The following is a 12,043-nucleotide window of genomic DNA, read 5'->3' on the forward strand; positions in this document are numbered from 1 at the left end:
GGACCCTGATTTTGGTCAGGAAACAGATAGCGACCTTTTCAATACAAGGTGGATACTCATTTTAAAGCCCTGCCTGGGATCGAACTCACAACCCTGAGGCTGCAGTACTGGCGTTTAACCACTGCGCCACCAGGGCTCCCATTCTATGTCTATGTTATACACATACGCTCTCTCTCCTTTGCGTCCCTGTTGGAATCGCCGGCCGCGAGATGGCGCTGAAGTGCCCTCACTTAAGATGTCGCCGGCGGCGTCAGTGCCAGAGCTTTTCTGCGCGTGCGCGGCAGGCTGGAGCGTGCGTGTGATTGGTGGGCGAACTCCGTGCGTGCGTGATGACGCGCGCGGATCCTTTGGCCCCGCCCCTTGCCGGAGCGCGGCGCCTGCAGTCTTGGTGGTTGGTGCCTCAGAGAGAGAGAGGTGACCCGGCGAGGCAGTGGGGCCTTGGCAGCAGCAGCGGCTGAGGCGCCTCCGCTTCCACCACCGGCAGCAAGGCTCCTCTCTCGCCCAGTCGCCCTCCGCCTTCGCCTCCTTCTCCCCAACCGCCTCAGGATGTCTTCGATGCCGGCCGCGGCCGCCGGGGACGAGATGAAGCAAGCCAAGGAGATGGAGGACGCGGAGAAGTACTCCTTCATGTCCACCCTCACCAAGGCCCCCAAGAAGGCAAGGACCCCGGGGCAGCCGGGCAACAGATAGAGCATCCGCACGGCGCACATAACCCGGTTTGATCCCGGTATCAAACCGGGTTATGTCTGACTATGCTGTGGAATTCTGGGAACGGTAGTTGGTTGCGACGCCTTTAAAAGAGGGAGGAAGTGGGGTGGGAGGAAGGAGCGATTCAGAGCCTGGGGGAGACACGTCCTCCATTTCCCGGACACGTCCTCCCTTCCAGCCTTCTCTGGGGGGGTTCCACAGTGGTCCTCCATTTTTGGAGCAGGACTCAGAAGCATGGCTTTACATGCATTTGGCTTTCCAGGCGTCCTCCTTTTCCCGGACACGTCCTCCATTCCAGTCTTCCTCCAGGAGGGATTCCAATATGTCCTCTATTTGGAGCAGGACTGAGAAGCATGGCTTTACATGCATCTGGCTTTCCAGGCGTCCTCCTTTTCCAGGACACGCCCTCCATCCCAGCCTTCCCTCCAGGTGGGATTCTAAAATGTCCTCCTTTTGGAGCAGGCCTGAGGAGTATTGCTTTACATGCATTTGGCCCTTCTTTGGTCGTGTCCTACACATGCTCACCAGGCATCCTCTTTTTCCAGGACAGGTCCTACATCTCAGCCTTCTGTCTAGGAGGAATCCCACAATGTCCTCCATTTTGAGCATGGCTGTGACCAGACGTCCTCCTTTTCCTGGTCACAAGCATGGCTTTACATGAATTTGGCTTTTTTTGGTCATGTCCTGCACAGGCTGACCAGCCGTCCTCCTTTTCCAGGAGAGGCCCTACATTTCAGCCTTCTGCCCAGGAGGGATTCCACAATGCCCTCCATTTGAAGCATGGCTTTACCTTTTTATATGAGTGTGTCTAGCTTTTCTTTGCTCATGTCCTCCATGTTTTCCTGAATGTCCTCTAGTTTGTGGTGCCTTGTCCTCCTTTGAGGTGAGGAGGACACCTGGCGGAGCCTGTCAGGTGTTTTGGCCTAGCTGTAAGGCAGGTATTAGGGCTCAAAGGGAAGGATCCTTAAGAGACAGTTTCCTTGGCAGGTCAGGCCCTGTTCCTTCACAGTGTTTCTCATTGCCTGAAGCTTAACTGGGTCTAAGATCTTTATCCCTGTCTCTCTCTATGGAAGGTTAACTCCATCTGGCAGTCTTTATGAACACACCTGCTAGTCCCCTTTAAAGAGCCAGCATGGGGTAGTGGTTTGAGTGCTGGACTACAACTCTGCAGACCAGGGTTCAAATCCATGCTTGGCCTTGGAAACCCACTGCGTGAATCCCACTCTCAGCCTCAGAGGATGGCAATGGCAAGCCCCCTCTGAAGAACCTTGCCAAGCAAACCCCATCATAGGTTTGCCTTAGGGTCACCATAAATCAAAAATGAAGAGAGCCAGCATGATGCAGTGGTTTGAGAGTTGGACCTACAACTCTGGCCACCAGGGTTTGATTCCCAGCTTAGCCATGAAACCCACTGGGTGACCTTGGTGAGTCCCACTTTCTCAGCCTCAGAGGATGTCAGTGGCAAACCCCCTCTTAAGAAACCTGCCCAGAAAACTCTATATAAGTTAGCTTTAGGGTCGACATAATAGTACTTGGAAAGAACAGCATGTATACAGTCCTGGGTCATGGCAGTTCCCCTCCTTTTATCCCACAGGCTGGGAGCAATGTGGGTCAGCATGGCTATATGTGATCTATAAGCCAGGCCTCCCCTGAGAATGTTCTGCAGAAAGAGGTCCTTCTCCTTCCCACTGGTACTGTGTCTGTTCCTCTTTGGAATTTATCTTATGCATATATATGTCGCTAATGGCTATTATGCAAGCTATAACTGGGTTGCGGGTTTTTCTGTAACAGTTATGGGCCCTGTAACTCTTTCACAGATCTGGGTGTGCTTCTGTATTATCATTATTGGCACACTATAAGATTGATTTCACTCGTTAATAAACCACCACAAAGTTGCTTGAGCTGCGTGTGAGTGTTACACCTACCAATAGAAAAGGAGTATCCCTGTCTCAAGATCTTCCCCAAATTCTTCAAGTGAAATTTAATAGGAATTCATGAATAGGTGGGTGCTACTTCTACTTTGTGCTCCTGTTTTGTTTGGTTTTCCAAAAATTATCTTTGCTTAACATAATAGCTGGAATGGAAACTGAACTTGGGAATTATGACTTCTACACGGATAGATGCAGTCAAAATTCCCACCTTAGATTTACTGTAGAACCTCCTTGTACATAAAATATTGTGTTCTTTTTATTTGCATAGCTCTGAATTTAAATCTAAATGGTGTGGTAGGTAAATAGGTAAAAAAACCTGAGAGCTGTTAGAGGTTTTCTTGGGGTGATAATATTTCCCTGTTGATAACTGGCCTGAAGCAGAACTGAATCCACTTATATAGTTTATAGCACATCATTTTATTAAAAAAAGAAGACTTAACTTCATCTTGAATGTGTGACCAAAGCTTTGATTCCCTCACAGATAGTAACAGTTGAACAACTAGTTTTTTTCCTTCAATTTAGCAAGTTCTATTCTGAACTGTATTCTGTTCTTAACTACATTTGTTTGCTTTACTTTGCTCATGGGCACTAGCGGCATGCATCCTTTTAGCCTGAAATCCAGCTTCCAAAAAAGCATAGCATTTGCCTCAGACACAGTATCCCTGAAGATGTTTCCATAAGATGAACAGTTAGCATCAGAGACTCATCAACCTGCACAGTGAAATCTTGAGGGATATGTATTGTTGTTGTTGTTATTATTATTACTACTACTACTATCTCACCTTCCTCTTGGTACAGGTACTAAATGAACACTTCAAACAAGAATTTTGTCTAGATCATTAAAAAAAATACTTGTGGAATTGGCCTTACCAGCCATCTTAACAGTATTTTTACATGCAACGGGAATAAGATTAAATCAGATCTTGTATGCACAGCACTGTGTAAATCTACAGTGCTATATAAAGATTAATAATAATAATAATAGAGACTGAATAGCCTCTTTTGTACTCATCTCTGTCCCAGTATTTTGTCTTTTGCATATGCTTAGGTAGCGTCTTTCTTACTCCTATTATGTTGCTCTACTCATGTAAATTGAAAGCTATGTCTCCCTTATATGTCCAGGGGGACAGTGGTTTCCACAAATTAAGACACAGTGCTGATGTTGCTGTGGATGTGCTTTTCATTTCAAAAAGCAGGGTTGAAATGTACAGACTGATCTTAGGCGCATACTCTGTGCATCAGGCAGGAGTTTTAGCTTTTTCCCAGTCTACTTTTATACAATTTAGATAAGTGAATGTTATAAATGCAGGCTGCTCAAACAGCCAGAGGTGTTCTGTACTTCTGCTATTTAACCCAATGTGCAGCTCTTATATACTCCAGATCCCATTCTATTTTTTGTGTGGATTTCCTATGTTACACAAAACACTGAGTGTATGTAATATGCAGTCATGCATGTGCTAATTGTTGTCTCTTATAGACCCTTGGATTTCAGGTTAGTTCAAATCAGTTTAAATCAGAACTTGGAAATGTTTCATTTTGACACAAGAGTTTCTAAGATACCCTAGCCAATATCACCGTGCTGTATGTCGGATTCTGAGATTGCTAGAAGAAATGTTTCTGAGTCCTGCTTTAATTGAATCCTTGACAATATAGGATGCATTATTTGTAAGCCTTTGTTTCTTCCAAATTTGCAAAGTTTACATGTTCCTTAAATTAGGAATTGTTTTTTAACATGGGCATTAAATTCTGTTACGCAGGGTTTATTAGATAATGTTCTACATTGCTAAGTATATTTCTTGGAAATTTGCCTATTAAGGGAAAGAGTGAAAATGACTTTGTAAGTACAAGTATACCTCAGTTAATGAAGTAGATGTGTTCCTGGGCATTACTGCCTTAACAGCAAATGCATATGGGATGAGGTAAGCCTTGCATAAATAAACAGAAACATTTCTGGAAATCACTTGAAATCTTCCAAAATGCATTGATGTATGGATGGCCAAACTTATAGATCTATGCTGTTTTTAACATGTTGATAGTAACTGGTGAAGTAGATTTATCTGCTTTATCCTTTTCTCTCTGTTTTGCTGGTCAGGCTCAGGCACACTCAGCAAGGGATTCTGGAGCTGCAGTTTGCCTTGTCTTATTCTGGTAAACCTGCAGTTTGCCTTGTCCTTTGTAGGCAGGCATACGTAGCTACGGTTACACCCATTCTTTCCCAGCTCAAGCTTGAGTACATCAGTTATGGCAAACACACAATATGCTCAAAGTCTGGCTTTCTTCTTCCAGTGTCAATGCTGCTAAAAAAGTAACCTAAACTGAGGAGGAAAAAGGAGGTATTGGGCAGGAGTGAAAAGATATTTTGTTAGATATTTTGTGAAGTTTGCCTGTATTTTGTTTTGGATTTTCATTATGAACAACAGGTTTATAAAAAGAGATGGTTTAAATTGGTATGAGTATTTTGTAGAGATATGATGTAAGGACTGATGGGAGTAAGTTCCAGTGTGACTTTTACAAATTACACTGAATTTCTAGCAAGGTATCCTTCTTGCATTGGCTGTTTTCTTGGTACAGACTAATGCTTATGTCTGTCTTACAAAATTTTCGGCCTTTTATGAGGGAATCGACAGTTAGGATATCATTTAGGTAATTTTGTCTTGATTAATCCATGTTTTCTACTTTGAATGAAAATGGAGTATCAAAGGAGAGATGATCAGTAGATTCAGGTACAATCAATTTTGCATGTAAATTGAAGTCCAAAGACTGTCCTGTAAGCATTGACGGTGATTATTCAGGTACTTACACATTTTCTTAACAACAAGATTACTTCGTAGACTTTAGCCCTTCAGCGTTGTAGATCTTCAGCCACTGTGTGTATTTAAGTAAGATGTGCTGTATTTTTCAACATGTCATAATATATCTATACTATGAAACTTTAGAAAAACCTTGCAAACAAATCCACAGAAATTGCTCTATATACTCAACTATAAGTTGAGAAATTTATGCCCCAAAATTGACCCTAAAATCCCAGGTCAGTTTATATATGGGGCAGTACACTAATACTGCTTAGAAAGGTCCTTAAACAAGCACCACCGTGATGCCCCACTCTTCTTGCCTTGAGGCAGGAGTTTTTCTGCATGTGCACGTGTGTGAAAGAAGTTCCCAATCTGATTTGAAAGCCTTCTCTTCCATTCAAAGAAAAGCCCCCTTTAATTCCATTTCTTCCCCTTCCGAATCCAATTTTATAGCTTTCTCATCCCATCAAAGAAACACCCCTTTTAACTCCTCTTCCTTTTCTCTCCCATCTGATTTCCAAAGCTCTCCTGCAGCACCTGGGAAATGGTATCAGGTAATCGGGAGAGGTCCAGAGAAGAAAGAGGGAAGAAAGTGGTGTTTTCTCCTTTACATTTTTTGTTATAGCCCCCTAAGTTTTACCCTCGACTTATCCATGGGTCATACCAAAATCCATGATTTTAACCCTGAAACCTTCCCTCGACTTATGCATGAGGTTGACTTGTAACTGAACATATACGGTATAAGCCTATCTTGCAGTTAGTCATAGTTGTCATTGATGGTTTGGATCAATCTAACCACAAAAATGACAAAAAGTAACCTTAAAATATTTTACTAAATTAACTGCTTTTCAATGAAAATTGGTTGGGGGAATCACTTGAATATGGTGTCAGTATGGGGATATGTTCACAGCTGCCACACTAAGACAGATTTAAGGATGTTCAAGATGAATTGAAGCCATTGGTATAAAATAAAATTCATTGATCTTACATGGGTGCAGTACATGTCTTACAGTAAAGCAGTGGTTTACAAACTGTGGTCCTCCAGATATTTTGGACTTCAGGTCCCAGAATTCCTGTGTCTTGGCCAATGTGGCTAGGACTTCTGGAAGCTGAAATCCAAAACACCTGGAGGATGAAAGTTTGGGAATCACTGCAGTACAGGGAGGCTGTCTCCTGTGTTGCTGTAATGAACCTCCACTCACCCACAGAAGGCATTGTCTTAGAATTTACTGTGGCGGGTTACAGACTGCCGCTTTGCGGCGGTCTGCCGCCGCCGCCTGCTCCATGCGGGAGCCGCAGCAGCCACACCGCGCAGCTCCCGCACGGACCGAAAAACAAGCTCCAAAATGGAGCTTCTTTAAGCGGCGCCTCTATGACATCGCGAGGCACCAGGAGTGCACTCGCGACGTCATAGACGCCGCGACATGTGCGGACGCACAGCGTCCGATACGTAAATATGGCGGCGGCTGTGTGGAACGGCCGCCGCCATATTGTATGTACAGAATACGTACTAGGGTTAGGGGGGTGCGGAAGCACCGCCCCTTCCTAACCCTAGTACATATTCATTACGTACTAAATGGCGGTGTGTAACCCGCCCTTGTTTCTTGGGCATGTATACATCTAAGAAGAAGCTGGAGGTGTGCTACAGGCTAAGGGTTTATATGAACTGTCCCCCTCAAGTTCTGAGAATGGAAAAACAGAATGCCTACAGCAAGTTCTCTCCTTCACCATACACATTTTTTCAGGGCCAAGCAGAGAGGTGAGGAGATAGAAGTATATCAGATTTTCAAAGGAGAACCATCTCATTTTCTCTTATCTACTGGAATGCCATGCTGGGGTAAATAGTGTAGTAAATCCCACCTATGTTCTCATTGCAACATAACCCTTTCATGCTCATTTTCATATTCCGCCCACAATAGTTTGTGAATAGAGCAAATATCTATGGCAAGTACCCTTGCTGCCATGGGCCAAGCCCACTACAAATACATTGCCTTTCCTTTTCATTGATTCAGGGGGGTAGAAATGAACAAACTTGTGTCCACTTAGCTTTCTAGTTAACTACATGTTAGCAAACTAGCTTCTAAGTACAACAAAGCTAGGCAAGGTTTTTAAACTTCATATTTCCTTGATGTCCCTTTTACTTTCATTCAGCTTTCTTTCCTGTTGAATTGGGGTTTGGCCCCTAAACTCCCTTTTTTGCTCATTGCATAACTACGTATAATCAATCTTGCATAGCCTTCATACTGCTTTTGTATAGAATTTCCTCTTAATGCAACTATAAGCTCGCTGCAAATGCAAATTGCTAATTAGAAATTGCTTTGCACATTTTTCTACTTAAGCCTCCAGGCAAGGAAAGGGTAAAATAAAAGACCATACTTGCAGAGCACAGGCAATCTGCTGGCTGGGTTCTTTTCAGTTTTACCTGTTTTTGATCAAGCATGAAAGGGGAACAGACAGCAGAACTTATAGCAAAAAGCTTTGCATGAAGGTTTTGCTTCATAAATTTGTTGTTATGTGTGTCAAGTTATTTCTGACTTATGATAACCCCATTTGAATCTTTTTCACAAGGTTTTCTTGGCAGAATTTATTCAGAGGTATTTGCCCTTGCGTCTCTCTGAGGTTGAGAGTGTGTGACTTGCCCAAGGTCAACCAGTGGGTTTCCACAGCCGAGTGGGTATTCAAACCCTGCTTTCCCAGTGTCCTAATCCAACAGTCAGATCACTACAGCTAGTAAGATGGTTTATTAGCTTTAAAAAATTTGAGTATTTATTTATGACCATTGTGGATTTCATTTTGAAATGGCTAGACTCATTCAGCTAAGAAGTGTGTTAGTATCAAGGCCTCTGATGTTGCTTGTAAGTATCATTGTTGACTATACTTTTGTGACAGATTAGATGTAAAGGCACTGCTGAAAAACCTCTAAACTCTGTAATGTCAAATGTTGATCAGATCTCCATTTTGCATTTCTTTCATTATGGACACTTGCTGTACACAGCTCTTAATTAACTTGGCTTCATGAAGTGTGTGTCCATTAAAAAAGAAAGCATTTTTCAAAGACAGTGCATGAAGTAGATCTAACTGCCAGGTGTTGCAGGACTGTCCCTTAAGTGTGATAATTGTGCTTGACCCGTTAACAGTTTTCAGTCATGTGTTCTTCTGAGTTACTTTCTGGGATAGGACTTGCTAGTACTGTTTTACAATGGATTTGAATCTTTCAAGAGGGATGAATTCAGAAGGTAGTGATTGGGTAATCCTGTTTGATGCTACGGACATTGGCCTGTGACAGCCCCCAGGATCTTGTTTCCCCCATGCTATTAAACATATACATGGAATGGCTGGAAGAGTTCATTTGGAGTGATGAGGTTTGATGGCACTAGTATGTTGACAACACTCACTTCTGTCACTTTTCCCCCCATCTAAATCAAAACTGTTCAGAACCACTGTCAGTAATGTAGTGGGTGTTTGTGAGCAAACTGGAACTTAAACCATGCCAAGATGGTGGTGGTCTTGAATAGTCAAAATGCAGGTTGGGGCTTAGAGATTTAGCCTGTGTTGGGTCGGGTCCACACTTTCATTGAAAACTTGGGTTTACTGTGGATGTGCTCCTGGATTTAGCCCTGATGTCCAGGTTTCAGCAATGCCTAGGAATTTTCTTCCAGATATGACCTGGTGTTCTAGCTGCTCCCTTTGCAAGAATTTTTGGATATGGTCACAGGGTCAGGTGTTTTATTTACATCCTGATTGGAGTACTGTAACATGATCTTTGCAGGCCTGTCTTTGAAAATGTTTGGAGATTCCAGGTGGTCTAGGGTGTTGCTGTCAGCCTGTTGAGTAGGGCCAGTTACAGCAATATGTGATTCCCTTCTTACACATGCTCCATTGACTACTAGTCAGCTTCTAGGAACACGTCAAAATGCTGGTTATGTTCTGTAATTCATGTGCAACCTGGGTCCAGGCCTGGGGGGAACTAGGGGTGCATTTACACTTTAGAATAATGCAGTTTGATGCCTGTAGCTTCATCTTGTGGAATCCTAGGATTTGTAGTTTCATCAGGTCTTTAGCCTTCTCTGTCAAAGAGTGGTTGTACCTCACAAACTCCCAGGATTCTGTAGGGTGGAGCCATGGGAGTTAGGATGGTGTCAAAATGCATTACACTGATCCCTCCGCATTCGCTGGGGTTAGGGGCATAAGACCCCCATGAATGTGGAAAAATCGCAGATAACAAGAATACTATGTTTTTATCTGAGAGAACACCTCTCTAGAAATCTCTAGGTCTTCCAATGCAACTCTTTGGTCAACATCTGCCAGACACTGACTATAGAATTGTGCTGGAGGAGCTACAGATGCCTAGTGGAGTGTTCTTTCTAGGAATTTTTAGGTCCTTCAGTGCGACCTTTGGTTAAAGTTGACTATAGAGTTGAGCTAGAGGACCTAGACGTGCCTAGAGAGAACATATTCATAAAATTAGTGAATAATCATATCTGCAAAAGTCACGCCGCAAATGTCGGGGGGGCGGGGGACGAATGTATTTGTCCTGTGTAGATGCACTCTAGGCTGGTGATATTTTTGTTGTTCTGCTATTGACAAAGACATACTTATTCAGACCAGACCTCAGCACTGGCATTGTGGTGTTATGGAAGAAGTTTTAATAGCAATAACAAGTATATTTCTATACCGCTTACTGATGTACTAAGTGGTTTGCAAAGTGTAAGTTAATTGTGCCCAACAAGCTGGGTACTCATTTTAGCAACCTGCTGAAGGATGCTAGGCTGAGTTGACTCAGAGCTCCTGACTGGTATTGAACTCACAACCTTATGTTTTGTAAGTGAGTTGCTGTAGTACAGGCATTTAATGACTGTGTTACCAGGACTCCTTTAACATCTCGGATGCTGTCATTTATTTTGTTGATGTATGCTCAATCTGTTTTAATATTTAAATTGTGTTTATTTTGTTTTTGTTATCTTAACTTATACACTGCCTCTCCCTTCTCAAAGACTCAAGTCAGTTAACAGTTTGAAACAAGTGCAGTATAGGTAAAAAAACAGAGAAGTCAACATTAAAATAGGATTAAATTAGCACAATATGAAAATATTTTAAAACCTATAGTTACAGAGGATAAAAAAACAATTAAAGCAGTTCAGTAAAATCAGTATAGTATAATAACACATATTATGCAGTAGTACAGCATATATAGCTGTATAATATAGCATAAAATGTAATGGCATAAAATATAATATTAAATAGTATAGCATAAAACAGTTCTATTATTGTTAGCTACCTTGCCATTTTTGACACAGAGACAGAATATAAATGTAATAAAAACAATATTTTTTATTATTTTTCTTATGTTATGTATACCCTGCTTTTCAGAGGCTATCAGAGCGACTTACCATTATTATTTTTAATTAGACGGTTCCCTGCCCTCAGGTTTACAATCTAAAAAGATATGACACAAAAGGAGAAGGGATTGGTGATGGGGAAGGGGATCAGGTCCAGCAGTTCTTCTCTCCCTCTGAGGCCTGGACCAAGGTAGATGGACTGGAGGGATGGCTCTTCTTATTAAGGATAGGCCTGATGGTGTTGGGCCTGCCTTTTCACTCCCTCCCAGGCCAGATGGAGTCAGAAATATATTATTATATATTTTCATAAAATATATGGAAATGTATAGAGTGACAATAAAAAAAATAGAAAAGCATGGAGCTGAATGCCCTCTTGCCAACTCTATAGTTCTTTATTTCTAAATCTTCCTGAATTTCATTTTATTATTAATGTAATCAGCCATGGTGGGTTACATAATAAAACCTAAAATGTGAAAGGGGAGCAAAATACTGCCCTATATCTGTTTTTCCATGGATGATGAGACACTGAACTTGCTAAGACCATTTCTTTCCTGCCTTCCAAAAATAATAGTACTCTTAGCACACCCTCTTAGTACATACTCTAAGCCTAAATACTCTAAAGGCACCAAATCTTGTTTGATCTTGGAAGCTAAGCAAGTTCAGCCGTGGCTAGTATTTGGATGGGAGGCAGCCAATGAATACCAGGTGCTATAGGCTATATTTCAGAGGCAGGAAATGGCATCACGTCACGTCAGTATTCCTTGCTTACGAAAACTATTAAATTCATGGGGTCACCACAAGTCAACTGGCAATGTGAAGGCATATACATACACACTCTCACCCTCTTGTACTCGACAGCAATCTCTGTTCATTGCCAGTGAGGCACTCACATAGGTCTGCCTTTGTTGTGCTATGCTTTTCTTTCTTTTAATATGTCTGAAGGAATCGGTTAAATCCTGCTGGAACTGTATATTTGAGATGCTGCAGGGAATTTTTTATCTTGTATTGGAATGTTTTAATAATTTTGTAAGCCGCCCTGATCATACCTATGGAAGGGCGGGGTAGAAATAAAATTTATTATTATTATTATTATTATTATTATTATTATTATTATTATTGCTAATGCAGTGCTTCAGTTTGCCATAGCAGAGTCTGAATTCCTGTGTGAAAATTATTGGGGGAGGTAGTTCAGAGAAAACATTCATTAATGACGGGATTGTTTCTAATGGGGCTTGAGTTTACGTGGTTTTTCCCTTATGCGGCAGAGTCTGGA

General features: G+C 42.2%; 1 protein-coding gene across 1 annotated transcript in view; it reads left to right on the top strand.

Moving 5' to 3' along the window:
* Positions 1 to 405: 405 nt before the first annotated feature.
* AHCYL1 (adenosylhomocysteinase like 1) overlaps positions 406 to 12,043 on the top strand; it is a 72,579-nt gene continuing 60,941 nt past the window's right edge. The window contains exon 1 of the mRNA XM_089514869.1: positions 406 to 657. Within this exon, the coding sequence (XP_089370995.1) occupies positions 547 to 657 (111 nt within the window). The 5' untranslated portion in view covers positions 406 to 546. The remainder of the gene's footprint in view (positions 658 to 12,043) is intronic.

Source organism: Sceloporus occidentalis, unplaced genomic scaffold (assembly GCF_023333645.1).
Source record: "Sceloporus occidentalis isolate IW3139 unplaced genomic scaffold, rSceOcc1.0.p SCAF_3, whole genome shotgun sequence".
NCBI classification, from domain to species: domain Eukaryota; kingdom Metazoa; phylum Chordata; class Lepidosauria; order Squamata; family Phrynosomatidae; genus Sceloporus; species Sceloporus occidentalis.